The sequence below is a fragment of the Delphinus delphis genome, chromosome 12 (genome assembly GCF_949987515.2).
Source record: "Delphinus delphis chromosome 12, mDelDel1.2, whole genome shotgun sequence".
NCBI classification, from domain to species: Eukaryota; Metazoa; Chordata; class Mammalia; order Artiodactyla; family Delphinidae; genus Delphinus; species Delphinus delphis.
Window position 1 is genome coordinate 12,926,861 of NC_082694.2, and position 21,406 is coordinate 12,948,266.

The window sequence follows — 21,406 nt, forward strand, 5'->3', positions numbered from 1 at the left end:
CAGGAATCTGATGGGGAGGGAGCTGTCCTGTCCAGAGCTCACCTCACTGCCTTAAAAAGGCAGCACCAGGACATGCAGGGGGGCCCTGGCTGGTGTAGGGTGCGGGCTGAGCATCTGGGCTGGAGAGTGTTAAAAGATGTGTGAAGTTGAATATCACCATCTTAACTCTGTGTCTGGAGACTGCTCAACTTGAAGACTTGGAAATGGAGGTTTCATGCTCACCAGCAAGGATATCCTCGCCCTACAGACTGTTTTCCTTCTGACGGAAATGTTATATTACACGTACACGCAACATCTGAACTTGGTAACTTCTCAGTTATGAAGAGTTGATTATATGCCAGGCATGCCTTAGGCGTTTCACATGTCACTTAGTCCTCACCAATGTCACATTATTATTCCATTTTTCAAAGATACAATTTGAGGGACTTCCCTGGCGGTCCAGTGGCTAAGACTCCACGCTCCCAGTGCAGGGGGCCTGGGTTCGATCCCTGGTCAGGGAACTAGATCTCGCATGCGGCAACTAAAAAGATTCCGCATGCAGCAACTAAGACCCGGAGCAGCCAAATAAATGTATGAATGAATGAATGAATGATACAATTTGAGGCCCAGAGAGGTTGAGTAACTTGTCGCAAGTCACACAGAGAGTCAGTGGCTGAGGTGGGATGTTAGCCTAGGCCTGGTGGCCCCAGAGCCTGATTTGTCTTCTCTCTGTCACACAGCCTGAGCAAAGTCACAATCCCAGACACAGTCACCTTCTGAAGAAAGTGACTCCAAGCTCTGTCATCCTAATAAAAACCTCAGGCCTCATGATTTCTAAATGACACCCAGCCTGAAGCTCAGGCCCTCGTTCTGGAACTCCAAGTCCCTCTCTACGGCTGGAGTTTAAGTAGCCTGGAATGTTCTCCAGCGCTTCTTAGGGCATTTGAAGTGGTAGGAGAACAAGGGAAGGGACCAGCTGTGTGAGCTGAGGATACTGTCTCCAGAGGGACTGAGCCCCTTCCTGGCTCATGTGAGACCTTTGGGAGAGCGGGATGTGGGATGTCTATGGAGGGGCGAGGAGCTCCCCCATCCTTCCTCCTGGTGCCGTATTCATGGGTACCCACGTTCCACATACCACGGATGACCTGGGCATGTCTCATCCCTGAAACTCTAAGGAACTTGACTGCAAGAGGTATATACCAGGAACTGCATATAGAACCACCCTTCAAGGGCCTTTCTCTGCCGCAAGGTTCAAGCTGTTGTTACAAAGGCCCCTGTGAGGTAATAGAAAATTCATACAGTTGACCCTTGAACAAAGTGGCAGTTAAGGCCACTGGCTCCTACGCCCTCAAAAATCCAAGCATGACTTTACAGTCGCCCCTCCCTATTCACGGTTCCAATCCATGGATTCAACGAACCATGGATGGTATCATGCTGTATTTATCGGGAAAAAAAAATCCATGTATAAGTGGACCTGGGCAGGTAAAACCCATGTTATTCAAAGGTCAAATATAGCAACCCAAATCTCTCATTTATCACTGATATTTATTGAAACTCTTTAAAATCACATTATCTAAAGAATGCCCCATTTAGGCAGCTCTTCCACGAATTTATTGGTCTCTATGCTTGTCTATAGACTGGGCAATCCCTTCGCAGTTGGGGCGGGATTAGAAGCGGATTCAACAACGGACGCATATTTCAGGTATGGTTCGAGTACTTTTTTTATACTTTTAACTATAGGTTCTGACTGTGCTTCCCTTTTACAATTGTTTTTTAGATGCATATGTTTGTATGTGTACACATGAATGTGTATAATAATTATTATTATGGATATTTCGGACATCATACAGTACAGAAATTTTTGAAGCAGATGTTCACTTTGTAATATCAAAGGCACGAAAGAACTTAACACAGAAAAATAAAACAGATAATTTATGCAGTCTTTTTGTTAAACATTTTGGTGCTTGGGGGGAAAAAGTAAAAAAGGTCAAATATATATTGGTCTCTGCTCCTGGCTCCTGGCACAGAGTTCCTAAAACACTTGTAATTTCCTAAGTGATAAGAGCCCTGGGATCATCTTGAGTTCTACTGAGGTGACTCTGGGTGAGCTTCTCCATGGCTCCTGGATAGGGGCTGGTTGTCAGGAAGACCAAATCATGATTATTAGGAGCTTGGAAGTTTCAGTGCCACCCTCCATCCTTCAGAGAGGAGACAGGGGCTGGAAATTGAGTTAATAATTCAGCATGCCCACGTGAGGAAGCCCCCATAAAATGCCAATAGTACAAGGTTCAGAGGGCTTCCAGGTGGGTGAACACATCCACATACTAGGAGGGTGACTCATCTCAACTCCACGGGGACAGAGGTGCCTGCACTCGGGACCCTCCCAGACCTCATTCTGTATATCTCCTCATCTGACTGTTCATCTCTGCCCTTTATTATACCCTTTAGTAAACTGATAAATGTGTCTCTCTGAGTTCTGTGAGCCGCCCTAGCAAATGAATCAAGCCCAAGGAAGAAGTTCATTGGATCCTCTGACCTACAGCCCACTGGTCAGAAGCACAGATGACAACCTGGGCTTGAGGCTGGCGCTGGAAGTGTGTGCTGTGGTGGTGGGGGCAGTCTTGTGGACCTGAGCGCTTAACCTGTGGGATCTGACGCTACCATGGGGTAGTGTCAGGACTGGGTGGACCTGTTGGTGGTCACAGAGAATCGCTTGGGGTGTGGAAAACCTCCACATACTTGGTGACCACAAATGTCGGAAGTGAAGTGTTTGGTGTGAGTGAGGAGTAGTATGAGACATGCAGGAGAAGGAAACACCGGAGGGAAAAACTGGTGTTTCCGACTCAGGCCACATCTACTTTTGTGGAAGCGTGGGCAGCCCTGGGATGGACGAAGCGGACAGGGAGAGACTGGGGAGAAACCTTACATAAAAAAGATCTATGTGAGGGCTTCCCTGGTGGCACAGTGGTTGAGAGTCCTCCTGCCGATGCAGGGGACACAGGTTCGTGCCCCAGCCCGGGAAGATCCCACATGCCATGCCACGGAGCGGCTGGGCCTGTGAGCCATGGCCGCTGAGCCTGCGTGTCTGGAGCCTGTGCTCCACAACGAGAGAGGCCACAATAGTGAGAGGCCTGAGTACCGCAAAAAAAGAAAAAAAAAAAAAAAAAGACCTATGTGGTCCATGTTTGTACAGCATGCTATGCAGGAAGAGTTTGCTGCAATCAATCTGTCAAAGAAAGGCAGAAGGAGCTTTTGCAAGTAAACTCTTCCGGTACATGAAAGCATTTCATTTTATTGTTTAACATCCTAATTGGGAGGAAAAAAAATCTCCCATCACGTGTTCACAATTAGATTTTTTCTTTTTCTTTCTTTCTTCAAAGAATATTAAGGGAAGTTCCCTGGCGGTCCAGAGGTTAGCACTCGGCACTTTCACTGCCCTGGCCTGGGTTCCATCCCTGGTCGGGGAAGTAAGATCCCGAAAGTCATGTGGTGTGTCCAAAAAAAAAAAAAGAATTATCCAGTGAGTGTAACATCACGTGCATAGCATCTTGAGAACCGCGATTCTGGTTCTCTGGGGGCAGAAGAGTGTGACGGGCCTTCCTAAAGGAGGGGGTCAAGGGCTCCACTGAAGGGTACGGCAGTTCTACCTGCAAAGTGCTTAAGAGCTACCGAGACCTCAGGCTAAAGAAATAGTAAGTCTTATTTTACTCAGCACGATTGTGAGATACAAAACTCTGGCTCATTAAATGTTTTGATTAATAGGGACTTTATGATCCATGTGGTATATGGTCCATCCGTTTAGGGAGGGTTAATACACACTCAACAATGAAACAGACTTTCATTTGACCTTGATGATGATCAGGGCACTTCAAACACTTTGGATGAAGGAGTGTGGGTAACACGGCAGGGAAGATCCAATGGGAAGACTTAATGAAAGGCTATGAATTTGAAACTGAGGATGCTGGCTTCAATGAGCCACTGCAGTTTTTTTGTTTTTTTTTTTTTTTTTGCGGTATGCGGGCCTCTAACTGTTGTGGCCTCTCCCATTGCGGAGCACAGGCTCCGGATGCGCAGGCTCAGCGGCCATGGCTCACGGGCCCAGCCGCTCTGCGGCATGTGGGATCTTCCCGGACCGGGACACGAACCCGCGTCCCCTGCATCAGCAGGCAGACTCTCAACCACTGCGCCACCAGGGAAGCCCTACTGCAGTTTTTGATGGGTGGATAGACGTGATGAACGCTGTGTTTTTGAAAGATTAACCTGATAATGATGTTCAGGGAAGAGGGGAGGTAGAGGGGCGAAAGCAAGAAGAGCAGCCAGAGGCAGGCGTAGTAACCGAAGCGTGGAATGATTGCGGTGGTGTCAGAGACAGACAGTTTTGAGTTGTTTGGTGTCCAAGTAGGAGACACAAAGAGCAGACAGAGGGGAAAGGGTAGTTGAGGATTTTGCAGCTTGTATCTTAGGAGCGTCAACCTAAGGTCTATGTAAGAAAAGTCCTTCTTTAGAGGCTCCAAGTCTGGCCCTATGCTAGCCACGTCCCTCCCTATGAGTGAGACATTTGTGAGGTCAAGGGGATATGGGCACCCCAAGACTATAACCTTCCCCCTTTCTAGACTATTCTGGGTACCTGAGAACCTGATGCTTCACTGTCCAAATAGCCCAGCTCATGGCCTGGGCCTATACAGGCTTCTTCCCTGGGTCCATTCTCTGAAGGGTCAATGGCATGGCTGGTGTGTGCGCCTCTAGGCCTGAGTGGTGGCCAAAAGGCAGCTGTTTGTGGGAGGTGTTGGGTGAGTGGACGGAGCTTGAATTTCCCGGCTACGGAGTCCCCGCGCGTGATGCACAACCAACCCCTCACAGTGTAGGACGGAGTCAAGGGGGCGGGCCATGGACAGGGGCCAGGGTCATCCCTTCCAGTATTACCAGGGTCTGGCATGGAACTCCTGTGAGTCTGAAAAGTATTAAAATCCTGACCTTCCAGGTCATTCTCGTAAATGTATATTTGTAAGGTAGGAAGATAGGCATATTGTTTAGCAGCTTACCGGCTTGTTTATAACTTCAAAGTATTTAGACATATGGTTTCCCTTTGTACTCTTGCCCTACAACTATTAGGTGTATGTGGGCCTGCTTTTTAGCCAAATATATTCCTTTTTTAGTTTCTCAGGGTGCCTTTTCTTCAATTTTTCTCTTTTCTGAGGGCTTACCTCTTGGGTTGTCCCTTAGACTATCCAGAACAATTCTTTTGTTAATTGGCTTCCCAGTTTCTTGTTTGTTTGTTTGGCCGTGCCATGTGCGTGGCTTGTGGGATCTTAGTTCCCCAACCAGGGACTGAACCTGCACCCTTGGCAGTGAAAAACGTGAAGTCCTAACCACTGGACTGCCAGGGAATTCCCCTCAGTTTTTTAAATTATTGATTTGTAATTCCTTGTATATCTCAGCTATGAGGCCTTTGTCAGATACATATGTACACACACGCACACACACATCAGACATATTCTACTCTCTTGTTTTCCTTTTTATTCTCTTGATGATGTCTTTTGATGAATAAAAGTTCATAATTTTAAGGTTGCCAGTTTATCAGTTTTTTCCTTTATTCATAGAGATTTTTGTGTCTGCTTTGAGAAATCTTTATCTAGCGGAAGATCATAAACATTTTTCTTCTTTCTCTTTTCCTCAAGCAGGTTTATTGCTTCACTTTTCACATTTAGATGCATTATATCACAATGAATCTGCAACTAGTATTTTTCTTTTTGCAACTGATTTTTGTGTGTGGTAGAGGTCAAGATTAATTTTGTTTTCCAAGTGCATATCCATTGGCCCAGCTCCATTTATTGCAAAGTCCATCCTTTCTCCTATTGATGTGCAATGTTGCCTTTGTTATAAACAAAGTGACTATATATGCATAGGTTCTTTCCATTGGTCTATTTGTTTCTCCTTGTACCAAAATCATAGTTTCGTAATTACTATAGCTTTGTACTTAAATATTATAATTTTACAGTTCTTGATATCTGGTAGTGTTAAGTCCTCCAAATTTCTTGGTCAAGATTGTCTTTGCTATTCTTGGTCCTTTGCATTACCGTGTAAATTTTAGAATTGCCTTGTCAATTCTCAAAAACTGTTCCGTTTTCTATTTCCTTGGTTTCTTCCCTTCCACTTACTTTGGATTTGATTTGATATTCTTTTCATAGATGAAACAGATGACAATAGAGATGAAAGCTTAGATAATTGATTTTCAGTCTTTCTTCTTTTTCTAACATATGTTCTGTAGAATGTAAATTTCCATTTAAGCACAGCTTCAGTCTGCGTTCTACCAGTTTTGATACACCACATCTTTATTACCATTCAGTTAAAAAATTTTTTTTCATACTGTTGCGATTTCTTCGTTGACTCATGGGCTACTGAAGGGTTTTACTTGATGTCCAAGCAGCTTGATTCCACTGCAGTCAGAGAAAGCGCTCAAAATTATATCAGTCCTTTGAAATTTGTCGAGGCTTACCTTATAACGCAGCATATAACGAGTTTTGGTAAATGTCTTACAACGTTTTGTCCCACTATTGTTATTGACTGTGTATCCTGCCTCCAAGAGAAGAAGGAGAAGGCAAGTGCAAATTCTAAGGTCCAGACTAGGAAGAAATGCACAGTACTTCATTTACATGTAGTAAATGAAGATATTTATATATCCACATGGCCAGGCCTAATGCAAAGGAGGATGGGAAGCTGAATTCTCAGACAGGGTGTTCCCTCTGTAAGATAGCAAGAGAGCTGCACGCTGTCCCACACAATCTTCCAGCTAAGCAACTCCAGTTGGGGGAAAAAAGAGAGTCTTTCTCCATAGCTCAGGTAGAAAAATCCCGGAGAGAATCAGATTCGCCAAATTTGGATCACTCTCCTATGTTTCTCCAATCACAATGGCAAACGGGGTGGAGTAGTCCTGTTGGGCCAAGATATTCATTTTCCTGTGTCCAGAATGGTCAGTGTCAATCCCAACAGAATCACATAAAATGGACTCCAAGGGGAAAGATGGATTCTATTCTTAAGAAAAGGGGTGCTGTACAAGAACTAAAACAAACAAAAAAGATGTTCACTGCAAAGTGTAGGTGAGAAAAAGGAGAGAAGTACTACTGGATTTGGAAATTCAGAGGTCGCTGATGTTCCTAATGACATCCGTGGCTGCGGAGTGGCAGAGAGAGAAGCCAGCTTGCCGGGGTGAGTGGGTGATGCAGGAGGATTGAGTGAGTGAAGAGGACGGGGGTGGGGGGCACGATGAAAGTGGGTGTCACTTCCGGGATGACTGGCTGTGAAGAGAAGCAGCTACAATGTCTGGGCCTGAGTTCCCCAAAAAGGGGGCCCTGGTACAGGGATTTGAGAGCAAGTAGTCTATTTGGGAAGTGATCCCAAGAGACGTGGTATAGTAAACCAGGAAAAGGAAGGACTCCAACAAGAGAAGGTGCGTGAATGAGCGGGTTACAAGCTGTGGACAACGGGAACGCTTCTGCAGATGACCTCGAAGTAGGGTGTAGGATATATGCCTCCCTGCCGGTTCGTTCACTGGAGGGGTGAGGAAGCTGGAGAACTATCTACCAACTTTTTTTTTTTTTTTTTTTTTTTTGCGGTATGCGGGCCTCTCACCGTTGTGGCCTCTCCCGTGGCGGAGCACAGGCTCAGTGGCCATGGCTCACGGGCCCAGCCGCTCCGCGGCATGTGGGATCTTCCCGGATCGGGGCACGAACCCGTGTCCCCTGCATCGGCAGGAGGACTCTCAACCACTGCGCCACCAGGGAAACCCTCTACCAACTCTTATTCCTCCTGGATGTCTGAGTGCTGGGGGCGGGGTTGGGGGGGGGTGAGGAAATGTAACCAACCCGGCACTCCTGAGTCTGCCGCATTCCTCCTCTGAGCGAGCTTCCCTCCAGCGGTTGCCGAGCTGGAGGCTTGGGCGTAGAATAAGCGAGTACTCGCCGCTGGGAACGTGGGCAAAATGGGAGAGAGGAGAGCGCCTTTACGATATGCTAATTAGACACCGTGAGCACAGGGAGAGCAGGACGGGGAGACGTCCCAGGATGCTCTTTCTCTAAAGAGTAAAAGATATGAGGCGTGTGGCTGATGCGGCTATCTCATGCGGAAGTGTAGGAAGTTTACGGGAAATCTGATAGAGTCCTTTCTCTGTCCCTCAAATGGACCAAAAATCGTTTCCTAAAAGGAAGTCAGAGTGAGATCAGGGCCGAAGGGGCTTTCAAGAACCCCGCCACGCACACACTCGAAAGGGGAAATCGTTCCGGAGAAGAGAAAGCGAGTGACCCAACGCCGGTAAACCGCAGGGCGGAGTCCAGGGCTCCCCAGAGCTTGTGTGCAAGCGCCCGGCGGAATCTGAAGTCACCCCCTGGCTGTGTGCCACGCAGGAGGTCTCAGCAGGTGAAAGGAGCATTCGACCCAAAGGGAAACCAACAGCCACCGGAACGCTTCTGGTTCTCCGCCGTCTTTAAGCAGGAAAGCCAAAGAAGCGCATCTTGGACGCAGGATGGGGCCGCAGAACTTTTTGGTTTTATCCATAAAACGTCCCTTTGAAATAGTGGGTGGGAAGCTACCGGAGCAAGCCCCCTAGAAAGGGATCTTCCGCTGGCACCGCCGCCCCCCTCCGCCCCCAGCAGTGACCCTGGGCACGGGAGGACTGCCCCACCCTCCGGTCCCTCTGGGGACCGGCTCCCGAGGCTGCAGCTTAAGCCGCGCGCCCCTCCTCCAGCCCCCGCATCCTCCGCCGCCGGCAGCCGGCTCAGGGAGGGTGCGGGGCGCGCCCCGGGCGCACAGACTCCCCCCCCGCCCGCCGCCGGGCTGGCCGCGCGGAATCACGGGCCGGAGGCGGGGCTGCGCCGGCGGTGGGCGCGGCGTCCGGGCTGCGCTTGCCGCTCGGGCCGACGCGCGGGCACCCGGGCGCGGGCCGCCAGGGGAACCCTAGCTGCGCGGGGACCGGGCGCGGCGGCGCGGCCGGAGCGTGCGGGCGGGGTCGGCGGGGCCAGATCCCGGCTGGCGCCCGGGCGGTTCCTACGCTGAGCCGCCGCCTGGCCGGCTGGTTCCTGCGGCGGCTGCCGGGGCGGCCCGGTCGCGCGGCCCTTCGCCATGTACACCTTCGTGGTGCGCGACGAGAACAGCAGCGTCTACGCCGAGGTCTCCCGGCTGCTGCTCGCCACCGGCCACTGGAAGAGGCTGCGGCGGGACAACCCCAGGTTCAACCTGATGCTGGGAGAAAGGAACCGGCTGCCCTTTGGGAGACTGGGTGAGCTTACCCGTTTCGCGCCCTCCCGCTCCTCCCGGTAGAACGAGCGCTTTTGTCTTAAGGTCAGAAACCTTCCACTCTGTCGTTCCTCGGGCGGATAAAAAAATGCATCCCTAAAGGGCTAAGGCCGTCGTTTTTCATGCCTTCTCGGGTCCCAAATCGAATTCGGGGCGGGAGTGTCGGTGCGGGCCCCCGGGACGGCGGCTGCCTCCTGACAATGACCCGGCCCTGCAGCCCCGGGGGCGTCGGCCTCGGGAGCGGGGAGCCAATGCCGCGCGTTCCCCGGATTCCCCGGTCCTGACGCCCCCAAATCGGGCAGGTCGGCTGGGCAGATCGCCGGGCGGGGCGAGGCTCCGCGGAGCCGGCGGCTGACCATCTTGCAAATTTCCTCCACGGGGGATTCCGCCCTGTCTGTGTTGGCTCGGGAGGGGAGCTTGTGTGTGTTGAAAACCCTGAGGATTCAGCTCCCCGAAGGCTCAGATAAAGCGGCAGGGGATTTGGAAAAGACCTCTGGATTGCGAAAACGGGAGCTTCAGCAGTGAGCCCAGCCCGGGGAAGGGCGGAAGGGTGTCTGATTTTAGACCTTCCCTTAGTTTCACCAAAGAACACGTTTTCACACTTGCGCATTGAATGCAGATTTTACGTGACTCAGGTTTCTCTGCCCTACTGTCTCCGAGGGAGTTCCCTTCATTGACACGGTTGAAGCTGGCGCCCCCGTGCCTACATCTTCCCCTGTAGGAAGAGGCAGGGGGAAGGAGAGGACCAACGGCTCCTTTTTAGATGACGTAATCCAGAAGTTGTGCAGATCATTGCCATTTACATCCCACTGACCTGCACGTAGTCTCACGGCCTCTCCTCCCTGCATAGTCATCCGGAATTGCAGCCTCACTCAGGGTCGCCGTGTGCCCTGCCAAAATTCCCCTGGGGTGGGCACCCCATCGTACTGCCAAAGATAGAAGGGGAGAAAATAATGAGGAAAAGTCATCTCTGCCTTGGAGGGCATCCCAGAGAGAACAGTTGTATGTCCAGGAGAGGAGACAGTTTTTAGAAATAGGTGTGGTCAGCGGGTTGGAGAGGTTGAATAGGCAAAGACTGAAAATAGCCATTTGGAACTGACTAGCCCTTGGTGAGCTGACAGAGCACAGTTGGGTGGGAGCCTGTAGAATTGTAATGATTTGAGGAATGAAGGGGGTTTCAGCCTAGTCTTCCTGATATTTTTTCTTTGAAATGAGACCATGGACAACTTTTTATTGTTATACAAATTTATGATGTGTGTTGGGGACTCCATGGAAGGGCTGATTCCAACCCCCAGAAACCTTCGAATACAGAGAATGGGCCTGGAGATTGATTCCCTTTTGTTAAACTGTCTCCCCAGGAAGCCCTCAGCGAGAAGAATATCTTCCCTGAAAGAAGAAAACCTGCTTACAGTTGAGAACGTTTATTTCCTCCTTGCTCTGTCTGCTCCCCTGCCTGCCTGACTTTCCTCTTTGGACTGGTCAGTGCCCAGCTGAAAGAGCTTAGGTGGAATCCTAAAATTAAAAACTGACAAAAACGGCTCTTTGCAGGGGTGATCGGCGTTGCTGTGGGGCTCAGGACTAGGGTGTAGGATTAGGGTTAGGAGCAGAGTCCTAGAAGGTCCGAATCCTAAGCAGGTACCATGAAGTCAGCAACTGCTCAGGGAACATTTGCTTTTTATGGGAAAGAAAACAGCATCCGATTGGGAGTTTGGGATTAGCAGATGCAAACTATTACATATGTATAACCGGATCACTTTGCTGTATACCAGAAACTAACACAACAGTGTAACTCAACTATAGTCCAATATAAAATTTAAAAAAAGAAAAATTCTAAAAAGAATGTCAGCCAAACCCCCCCCATACTTCAATAAAATAAACATTTTTTAAAAGGTTAGCATCTTAAAAAACAAAGAAGAAGAAAAAACAAAAAGAAAAACAAAACAAAAAAACCAGCATCCCACAACCAGATGGTTATAATATGCCTTCATTGTTAAGGATATTTACCTTTCACACAGTTCGAAACCCAAGGAGATGGCCCAGCGGATAAAGGCCAAGGAATGCTGCTGCCTTGGTGATGTGAAGGTGGGTAGTTCAGGTGTGAACCAGTCCATCTGTCCAGGGAGATGGTGAGAGCTAGTTAGCGCCTGAAACTTTTTATTTGATTGTATGCTGTTCTCAGATGAATTATTCTTACCTCTGGCATCTTCAGTTCAAGCTCCCATTGTTGGGTTCTACTTTGTGTTGCTGAAAACTGCATTTTGTTAAGATGTTAAACATAAATTGAGGCTTTTATAGAGATTATCATACTCAGTGAAGTAAGTCAGACAGAGAAGGATAAATATATGATATCACTTATATGTTGAATCTAAAAAATAGTACAAATTAATTTATTTACAAAACAGAAACAGACACACACATAGAAAACAAACTTATGGTTGCCAAAGGGGAAGGGGGGAGGGATAAATTAGGAGTATGAGACTAACAGATGCACACTACTACATAAAAAATAAACAAAAAGGATTTACTGGATAGCACAGGGAACTATATTCAATATCTTGTGATAACCTATAATGGAAAAGAATCTGAAATATATATATGTATAACTGAATCACTTTGCTGTACATCTGAAACTAACACAGTATTGTAAGTCAACTATACTATAATAAATTGTTTTTTAATTGAGGCTTTTGTTTTTATTTGTATCCTTTTGCCCTAATTTTAAAGAGGAGGGGGCATGCGGTACAATCTATGGAAAATGGGTTTCCCTGTGAGAGGACGCACAGAACATCCTCAGGGCTTCTGAATTTACAGACACGGCCTCTTGGAGCATCTAGTGGCCCTCCTAGAAGCTTGCACAGGGAGACATGCTTGAGAACAGCAGGATCGTAGTTCTCCTACCTTCCTTGATGACTGTAGAAAGCAAGGGTAGCAACATCAAAAGCCTAACTGTTTAAGTCCTTACTGTACAGAGATGACTAACTCCATATGTGTTAAGCCATGTGTGCAGTGCAGTGGGGATCCAGGAGAGGCGAAATAGAAAATACTCTCCCACCCAAAGAAGAAAAAACAGAGGCAGCAGTGGTCTTTGGCAGACCTACGATGGCGGTATCCTAATAGCCACTCTGGGGAGGGTGAGAATTGCCAGTGAGATGCTGAGCAAAGGGGCGTAGAGGGGCCGGGCCACTGAATCGCTCCCTTTCCAACACCCAGTCCTGAAAGGGGAGAAAGACAAGCTAAGCATGACCCTGCTCTCCCTCCTGCGCGCTGGTGCTGACATTGTCATTTCCCACTTGAGAAATTGTCTGTTCCCCTTCTGAGCCTCTTCTTCCCTTCACAGGTCACGAGCCTGGCCTGATGCAGTTGGTGAATTACTACAGGGGAGCTGACAAACTGTGTCGCAAAGCTTCTTTAGTGAAGTAAGTGTTCTTTACGGACCCGTGTTTTCCATTTTTCACCTGAACCTTTTGGGCTTTCATCATGAAGCACTTAAGCAAAAGTGTGAGGTCGTCTTTAAAGGGAGAAGACACTTTTATTTAAAAAGCCAGCAAAGATCAGCTTTTAGTCCCAGTCCAAACTTGGCCGTACGTGCCTGTCTGTCCCTTAAGTTGAGGCTCCCTAGAAGCAGAGCCTGAGACAGGGCTTCTGGGAAGTGATTTATAAGGGGAGGGCTTGCAGGAGAAACGCGCTGAGAACCAAGGGCAGGGCATCTGGGGAAGACGCGAAGCGAGGAGGTGGTTTCAGCTGAAGTCTCGCCTCTGCCTGACTCCATGGAGCTTGAACAGCAGTGAACAGCCCCTCCACGTTCTCTACTCTGACGTCGCCCAGCCACCGGCTTTGGGCGGGACACAGCTTCCCTGGCGCTTCTAGGCACAGGCTGGTCCCCGGAGAAGAGGCGCGCCTAAGCCCCTGGCAGCCAAAGCTCGGCAGCCAGGGGTCCCTCAGAAGGGACACCTGGGCAGAATATACCGGTGTCTACCGCACCACCCACCTCTGAGCAGTGGGCTTACAGCCAGGTGCCGAAAGAACCGTGTCATAAGGCGGAAGGAAGCAGCCTTATACAGTGATAAGATCTAGGATCAGCAGCTTGGGTTTTAATTTCAGCTCTGAGCAGCTTGGGCAAATGTTCTGATCCCTCTAAGCCTCGGTGCCTCCCTCCTAAAGAGGTTGTGATGGACGTAAAGCGTGTAGCACGGTGACACAGAGTGAGCGTTTGACGCTATGCCTTAGTTTCCTTTTCTGTGAAACGAGGATGATAATAGCAGCTACCTCAGGGTTGTTGTGAGGATTAGTTGAGTTACTTTACATAAAGGCCCGGAATAATGCGCGTGTCAGAGTTCACACTGTATAAATGAAAGGTGGGTGTGGCCCCCCAAATCAGGTCTCCAGCATTCCCTCCACAGTGGCTTGTGAACATGTGTGTGTAGCCAAACGAATCATTTAGGTAAGAAGACACTAGAAGTCTTGACCCAAAGCAAACGCTCTTTTCCCCAGTCGCACAGCTTTCCGGGCTCTCTAGCTGTTTACTAGTTTGAGTGCTGGTAGGAATATTTCCACCTTTTTGTTCCGACTCACTGCCCCCACTAACTTATGTATCCACTTCTTCCTGTGACGGATTTTCATGATTTACCAGCTATCCTGAAGGAGAACGAGGCTTTCTGAAGTCTTCTTACATATTTATACATTTAGAGTGCAAACAGTTGTTTCAGCAGAACTAGAAGTAGCACACGATTATTTATCCAGATTGTCCATTTAGAAAATTTTTTTTTTTAATTTTATTTATTTTTGGCTGTGTTGGGTCTTCGTTTCTGTGCGAGGGCTTTCTCTAGTTGCGGCAAGTGGGGGCCACTCTTCATCGCGGTGCGCGGGCCTCTCACTATCGCGGCCTGTCTTGTTGCGGAGCACAGGCTCCAGACGCGCGGGCTCAGTAATTGTGGCTCACGGGCCTAGTTGCTCCGCGGCATGTGGGATCTTCCCAGACCAGGGCTCGAACCCGTGTCCCCTGCATTGGCAGGCAGGTTCTCAACCACTGCGCCACCGGAGAAGCCCCATTTGGAAATTTTTATAAAATGCTTACTCATTCTTTATTCTATGATGATTTTTTTTCCTAAAGATAGAGGTTGAATTCTGTTTTTGAAGTAGAAAGCAGAGGGTGCTGTAAAAAGTAATGTTCTCTATATTTGCATACTTGGCAGCTATAATAGGGTGAAGAGAGTGCAGAGCTGGAGTCGTGAGCAGGTCTGAATAGGTATCCGGACCTCTGTGACCTTGGACGGTACCACTCAGAATCTGTGGGGAGGGAGGTGATCACACCTGCCCTTTGCTGTTCTGCAGCACGCGGCGTGGTCTGTCATGACACCTTATAAATGACGACGTGACTTATGCAGACTAGAGGTTGTCATCATTCTCATAAGCTTCCTTCGTTCTCTCAGGTGTCCTGCAAGGGACTGTAGTAATTCCAGGAGGGAATGATTACCTTTGTCATTTTGTCTCTCTCCCATAGTTTGTATGGCTCAAAAGAGCTCCAGAAAGTTAAAAAAATGTCATCTCAGGTGGCAGTCAGAGAAGACAGCCAGGTTGCCTGTGGCCGTAGCAGTTAGTGTCGAGCCAGGACGGTTCTCATCTGTACAAACGGGCCCCGTGGGCAGTGTGCCTGGGCCTCCCTCGAGGCTTCCCAGGGCCCTGATGGGGTTCCATGCTGGACCCTGTACAGTCTGTCATGCCTGTCACTTCCAGGAGCTTTAGAAATTCATCAGGTCCCCATGGCCATAGTCTCAGAGCGCTCAAGGGCTGTCCTCCTGGCCCTGATTGGAGCTTTCTTTTCCTCTTGTGAGCGTTTCTCACATCTCGTGTGCGATGCGACTAAACCTCCATTTGTGGCTGCTTCCCAAATGGGCCTTTTTTGGAAAGGGAACAAATGCTAGAGATTTCCGGTAGAAACTGGACTGGGTTCTGTACAGGAAATGAGGGCTTCAGATGAAGGGCATTCTACAGACCAGCACTGGCCAACAGAAATAGAATGCTGGCCACATGTGTCATTTTAAATTGCTTAGTAGCCCCATTAAATTGAGTGCAAAGAAACCGGTACAATTTATTTTAATAATATATTTTATTTAACCAAATAAATCCAAAATGTCATGTATTTAATATTAAAAACAACTAATGGGATATATTCTTTTTTTTTTCTGGTGTGTATATTTTACATTTATAGCACAGCTAAGCTCAGATATTAAATTTTCATTGGAAGTCCTATGTTTAGATTTCATAAAAATGTGTGGTTGAAAAGGTAGATTTACATACGCAAGTCATTCTGACATACGTAAAAGTTTTTCAATAACTGTATTAAATACCCAAATATAATTTTCCTTTAATAGTCACATGTACATTGACAAAGCAGGTTCATAACATGAGAAGAATTGACTTGACTTTGAAGCAAAAGCATATCATTTTTAAAACTATGTCCAAGTTAAGTAAATTGACCAACTCATGTGTCAACTCAGTATTATTAATATTGAATTCAGAGGAGGTATTGAATACATTGAAAAGAAACCCTAAACTTATCATTATCAACAAAGTGTTCTTCAAATTTTTCTTTAGTTTTTGCAGCCAGTTTGCATAATGTTGTCTGTTACAAGGAAAATCTTATGCATACTGAGTCATAAAACTATGTAAAATCATTATTATTGACTTATATTATGAAGTTGGAACACAAATTCTCACACCTGTTGGTCTACATCACAAGTAAGATCTTTTTTTCCGACTTCCTTGGAGCTTGAAATTTAGCTTGTTCATATGCAGCGTGGTTATAGGTGAAAAAATGTAAACCACACTGTATTTTTTATCTTTGATTATTGAATGAGGGAATAGTTGCATGAAAAGAACGATTTGACAAGCATTCCTCTTATTTTAAGAAAATGTGAACTGGAGTTTACAGTACGGGGAAACCTTGTAAAACTCTTCCATCTCTCAGTCAGTGAGCATTGGCAAAGAACACAGAATCATTAAATTCATCATCTTGTGTTTCTTTCATGGTTCTATACCTGCGAACCATTGTAGCATTTGCAAGCATATACTGAACCATTTCAACAACTGTATCCATACTGAGTGCAAATGTTTTCAGTATGTATCATGCGGGCTTCCCTGGTGGCGCAGTGGTTGAGAGTTCGCCTGCCGATGCAGGGGACACGGGTTCGTGCCCCGGTCTGGGAAGATCCCACATGCTGCGGAGCAGCTAGGCCCGTGAGCCATGGCTGCTGAGCCTGCGCGTCCGGAGCCTGAGCTCCGCAACGGGAGAGAGGCCACAACAGTGAGAGGCCCGCGTACCGCAAAAAAAAAAAAAAAAAAAAATGTATCATGCAATGAAGCAGATGTTTCCAATACGTATGGTACAACAAAATAAAGCAATAAAGCAAACGTCAGTCTATTAAAATCCCAGTAAATCCAGATTTTAACCCAACCTAGCTGAAGTAATGTCTGTCATGATAGAAGCTGACTTTTCACATGTAGATGAAATTCTTCTTGGACAAATGTAAAAGATTAGGAAATATCCTCACCACGAGTTTGCATTTTAGGCTGCAATTTGACAATAATTTTTTCCTATATTTGGAAATCTTTTGAGGCAAAACATACAAAGTATTAATTGGGCAGCATCTCTTATGTCACTCAACTCATCTAAAGCTAAGGAAAAATATTTCAAAATTTTCCGGTTTTGAATCAATCTTTAATATTGTTAGAAATGCTTTGTACTCTATGGGCAATTATTGATGGCTTAACTAAAGATTGTTCACTTTTTATAAAATATCTTTTTAGTCTTTTCCTCAAAATAATTTCTATTACCACACTTCCATCTAAAAGGATGTTCGTTTTGCGTGTGTATGTAAGAATCCAAGCCACTTTAGAGCTGACCAAAGTTACAAGCTCAGATCCTAAGAAAAATATGTTGAAAGTTTTTTTGTTGAGTTTTTAATTCTGATTTCAGCCGCTAATTCCATTGCTTCTCTTTAGACTATTGAGAGGAAAACACCTATCAAATTCATTATGTATTTGCTGAAAATGTCTCCTTACACAACAAACTTCATTTTTCCTGCCACAGCAAATCGTAATTGCCGTTTGTTAGGAAATTTGTGACACGTCTTCTTCTAGTGCTTATTTTTTTCTTTATTGTCTGGTCATAGTTCTAGCTTCTGCATCCCCACTCAATTCCGTGTCAGTAGAATGCCTTTGTTTTAAACTTAAAAGTTTGTTCATACTCATTTTTTTAACTAGAGGACTAATTATACGTTATTTACCAATTATGATTTACCTAGCAATCTCTGTAAGTTGGCTGTGTGCATAATAAACACATTATAATGTTTCATCAGTGCCTGGAAAAAAATTCACATGAGCTGAATCCATCTGTTGTCCCCCAGTAGAACAGTGATGCATTTATGTCTAATTCCAGAAGTAGCACACGCGCCTGACATGCACGCCACCCTCTAACAACAACATCTGAGGTCACGTGGTAGTTAAAGTGAAAACATCATCTACCGAAACAGTAATGTTGTACTTGGTGGAAACATACTTTACAGTGCTTCAGCTTTTAAATGAAAACTAAACAAAACGGAAAATTCAGTTTCCGAGTCGCATTGGCCACTTTTCAAGTGCTCGGAAGCCCTTGGAAACTCCACGTGGCTAGTGGCTGCCGTATTGGACAATGCAGATAGAGCTGAATGGTCAGTGAGTTAGAAATGTATTGATTTTTTTGTTCCTTTGAGTTCTTTAAGTTAAATTCCATTGCCTCTAACGTAAAAATAGCTTTACTTAAAAATCTCAGTTTAAAGTTTCTTTTCATTATTTCTGCCATTGGCTCAGAGGCTGGGTTTTGCTGATGAATCATACCCCAGGCTTTAACAGTTCTGTTCTAGATAGAAGAGGGCGTGCAGCTCAGGGGAGGCCTGTGAATGTCTTTGGGCAGGTTTCTCCCTCCTCTGATTCCTGGGGAGCAAGGGTAGGTTTTTTTCTTTCTATTTTCTTTCTTTTTTTTTTTCTGTTTTGGCTGCACCTCGCGGTTTGAGGGATCTTAGTTCCCCAACCAGGGATTGAACCTGGGCCCTCGGCAGTGAGAGCCTGGAGTCCTAACCACTGGGCCACCAGGGAATTCCCAAGGATAGGTTTAGAATTAGGACATGGGAGTGATTCAGGGCTTATATCCTGCTTGTTTCTTACTACCTTTGTGATCTTGGGAAATTCACTTCTCTGTGACCCAGTGCCTCATCTGTGAAACGTGATGCTAGCGCCTCCCCCCAGGGGTCTGATTGGAGAGGAGATACAGTGTGAAGCCTTTGTGTTTATTAAGTGCCTGCCCAGGGCCTTTCTTTATATTCCCTTATATTATGGGGTTTTTTTTTGAGGGGGGGCAGGAGGTGTGTTTAGTTATGACCACTGGAGTCCCAGGTTCCATTAGAAAGATTCTTCCTTTATTCTGTCACCGAAGCCAGGCTGAGCTAAAGGCAAGAAATGAAGAACGAAAATGTCTTTAGATAATTCCGATTCCTGAGTGTTAGCCTTTTCTCTCCAGAGTTGGGCCGAGGTGGTATGTTTTGCTAGTAATCCAAATGGTTTCCTCAGTTCTCCACTTTGATTTTTTCGGGTGGTTCTAGCTCAGCTACAGCATGTTCGGTGAAAAGATGTTGGTTCAGGATTACTTCAAGCTAAGTTTCCTTAGAGATGCATTTTAAAAGGAGCTGAAGTTCTGGACGTTAAGCCCCTTTTGAATTCACCGGAGCATGCCTATAAGGTCGCGGGTAACAGCTGTGAGCTGCCCCGTGGTGCCTTGGAGGTCTGCCCCGTGAGTGGGATAAAAAGGAGACCTAGCCCTGGTCGTGCCCGGCTTCCTTCAGGAGCTCTGGGGCAAAGCACTGGCTGTTCTGAATAGAGGGACGGAGGGTACTCAGAAGGGAGACTGACCCTCTGTCATCTGCTAGGCTCGTCAAGACCAGCCCAGAACTGGCTGAGTCCTGCACATGGTTCCCCGAGTCCTATGTGATTTATCCAACTAACCTCAAGACCCCAGTTGCTCCGGCTCAGAACGGAATCCACCCGCCAATCCAGAGCTCAAGGACAGATGAGAGAGAATTTTTCCTGGCTTCTTATAATAGAAAGAAAGAAGATGGAGAGGGCAACGTTTGGATTGCAAAGTCATCAGCCGGAGCCAAAGGTGAGTCGGCACTGTTGCCCCTTCTCCCTTCCCTGTAGGTTCCCATTGTGTTTTGTTAGATTCAAACGATGTCTTCAGATGTGTGGCTATTCTAATCTGAATCCTCGGGGGTGGAGGCCTCGTTTCATTACATAGTTTAAAATATCTGCGTGCTGGTGACTTAGAAACGTGTATCTCCAAATCAACTAAAATAGAATAAAATAAAATCTTTTTAAAAAGTGAAATAAAGTAAAATAAAATAAGAAAATAGAAGTATCTCGAAAATAGAATAAACTCGAGCTGAGGTCTTTCCCTTTAAGCTCCACATCCAACAGCAGGCATTTTCAGCATAACATGTCTGATATAGAACTCCTTATTTCCTTCCCAACTTCACCCGCCCCAGCCTACTCCTCTCTCCATCTTCCCATGGAGTATATGATTCCACTTCTCACCCAGCCTCTCAATCCCCAAACCCAGGAGTCCTCTTTGGCTTTACAATCTATACCTAATGCAGTAGTAGGTCTTGCTAACTGTACCTTCAAAATAAAGTCTGCAATGGACTTTTCTTGCCATTCCCACTGCTCTCACTTAAACCAAAGCTCCTTTTCTCTCTATTCTGGGTAACTGCGGCACCTGCTCACAGCAGCTCTCCTGCTCTTGGACAGAGTGGTGTTTTAAAAACAGAAACGTGATCATGTTACTCCCCGCTCAAGACTTACCAGCTGGCTTCCCAAGGCAACTAGAATAAACTCGAGTCCTGCTGGAAGTCTCCGTCACTTGATATTTGCCTGTGTCTCTGATCTCATCTCTTATTCTTGGCCTTGCTCCCTGTACTGTAGCCATAACACCTGCCTAGCATCCCTGAAATACTCTAAATTCATCTCTGTACCTGGAATGAGCTTTCATGGACTATTTTTCATTTCTCAGCTCAGATGTTGCCTTGTCAGAGAGGCTTTTCTTTTCTTTCTTTTTTTTTTTTAGAGAGGCTTTTCTTTTTTCTTTTCTTTCTTTTTTTTTTAGAGAGGCTTTTCTGATCTAAAATAACCTCTGTGCCCATTGCTTTCTATCCTTTCTCCTGCTTTATTTTCCATCCTTGCATTAACCTCTTCCCAGCACTCTATTACATATTAGTTTATCTGTTCATCTCCCCCATAATCCTGCACACTCCATATAAACACAGACTTTCTGTCTTGTTCATCTCTGTACCCTCCCCATAGGCACTTAATAGAGGTATGTTGAGGGAAGGCATAAGGTGTGTCATACTAACGCAGGCTTAAAATGTAGGCAGCTGCCAATGTAATGATCACATAGACACGGTCCATCTCTGCAACTACCATCATATGCTCTCTTAAAACCCACTCCATTTTGAACTTACTTCTTCTTTCATTGCCTTGGAAGACCATCTGGCCATTGGTACTCATTTCTGTCCCCGGTCCAGTGGATCTCACCTTCTTTTCCACCAACCGTGAGACAGGAGGGCATCACCTGGAATCTCCTGAAAGTGGGAGAGTTGGACTCTTGCCACAAGCCAGGTACCTCACCTACTTCTCCCTCCCCTCCTGGGACTTCTTCTCCAGGAGAGTCCCCTAGCTTTGTTCTACTAGTAAGTGGGGGAATTGAAAGAGGAAATAGTCATCCACAGTATTCCAGATTCCTCCTTTGGATCGGGGCTGGAATCAGGATGGCCATTATGAGGCTATCGTGTGTCCTTGTGTCATGGACTTGACTGGTGCCGGAACCATGAGTGGGGCAGGGCCCTGGGTAGAAGGATCTGTCAAGTCGTGGCAGTGATCCCACCTAGGTGGTCCCTGGACCCTCACCAACCCAAGATATAGAGTGATTCTCAGCAGCAGAGGGAGGTCATAAAGAGAGAATAAAATGCCAAACAGGACGTTTTGCTTTGGGAGTTGAGGAGATAAGTGGTGTGGATTTGTTTTGTTTAGGCTGAATGAATGACTTTTATTCTTG

At 46.6% G+C, this 21,406-nt stretch overlaps 1 protein-coding gene across 1 annotated transcript in view; it reads left to right on the forward strand.

Moving 5' to 3' along the window:
* Positions 1–8,848: 8,848 nt before the first annotated feature.
* The window catches only part of TTL (tubulin tyrosine ligase), a 36,778-nt gene continuing 24,220 nt past the window's right edge, over positions 8,849–21,406 (forward strand). The window contains exons 1-3 of the mRNA XM_060027368.1: positions 8,849–9,250; positions 12,605–12,683; positions 19,227–19,459. Coding sequence (XP_059883351.1) covers positions 9,094–9,250; positions 12,605–12,683; positions 19,227–19,459 — 469 coding nt within the window. The 5' untranslated portion in view covers positions 8,849–9,093. The remainder of the gene's footprint in view (positions 9,251–12,604; positions 12,684–19,226; positions 19,460–21,406) is intronic.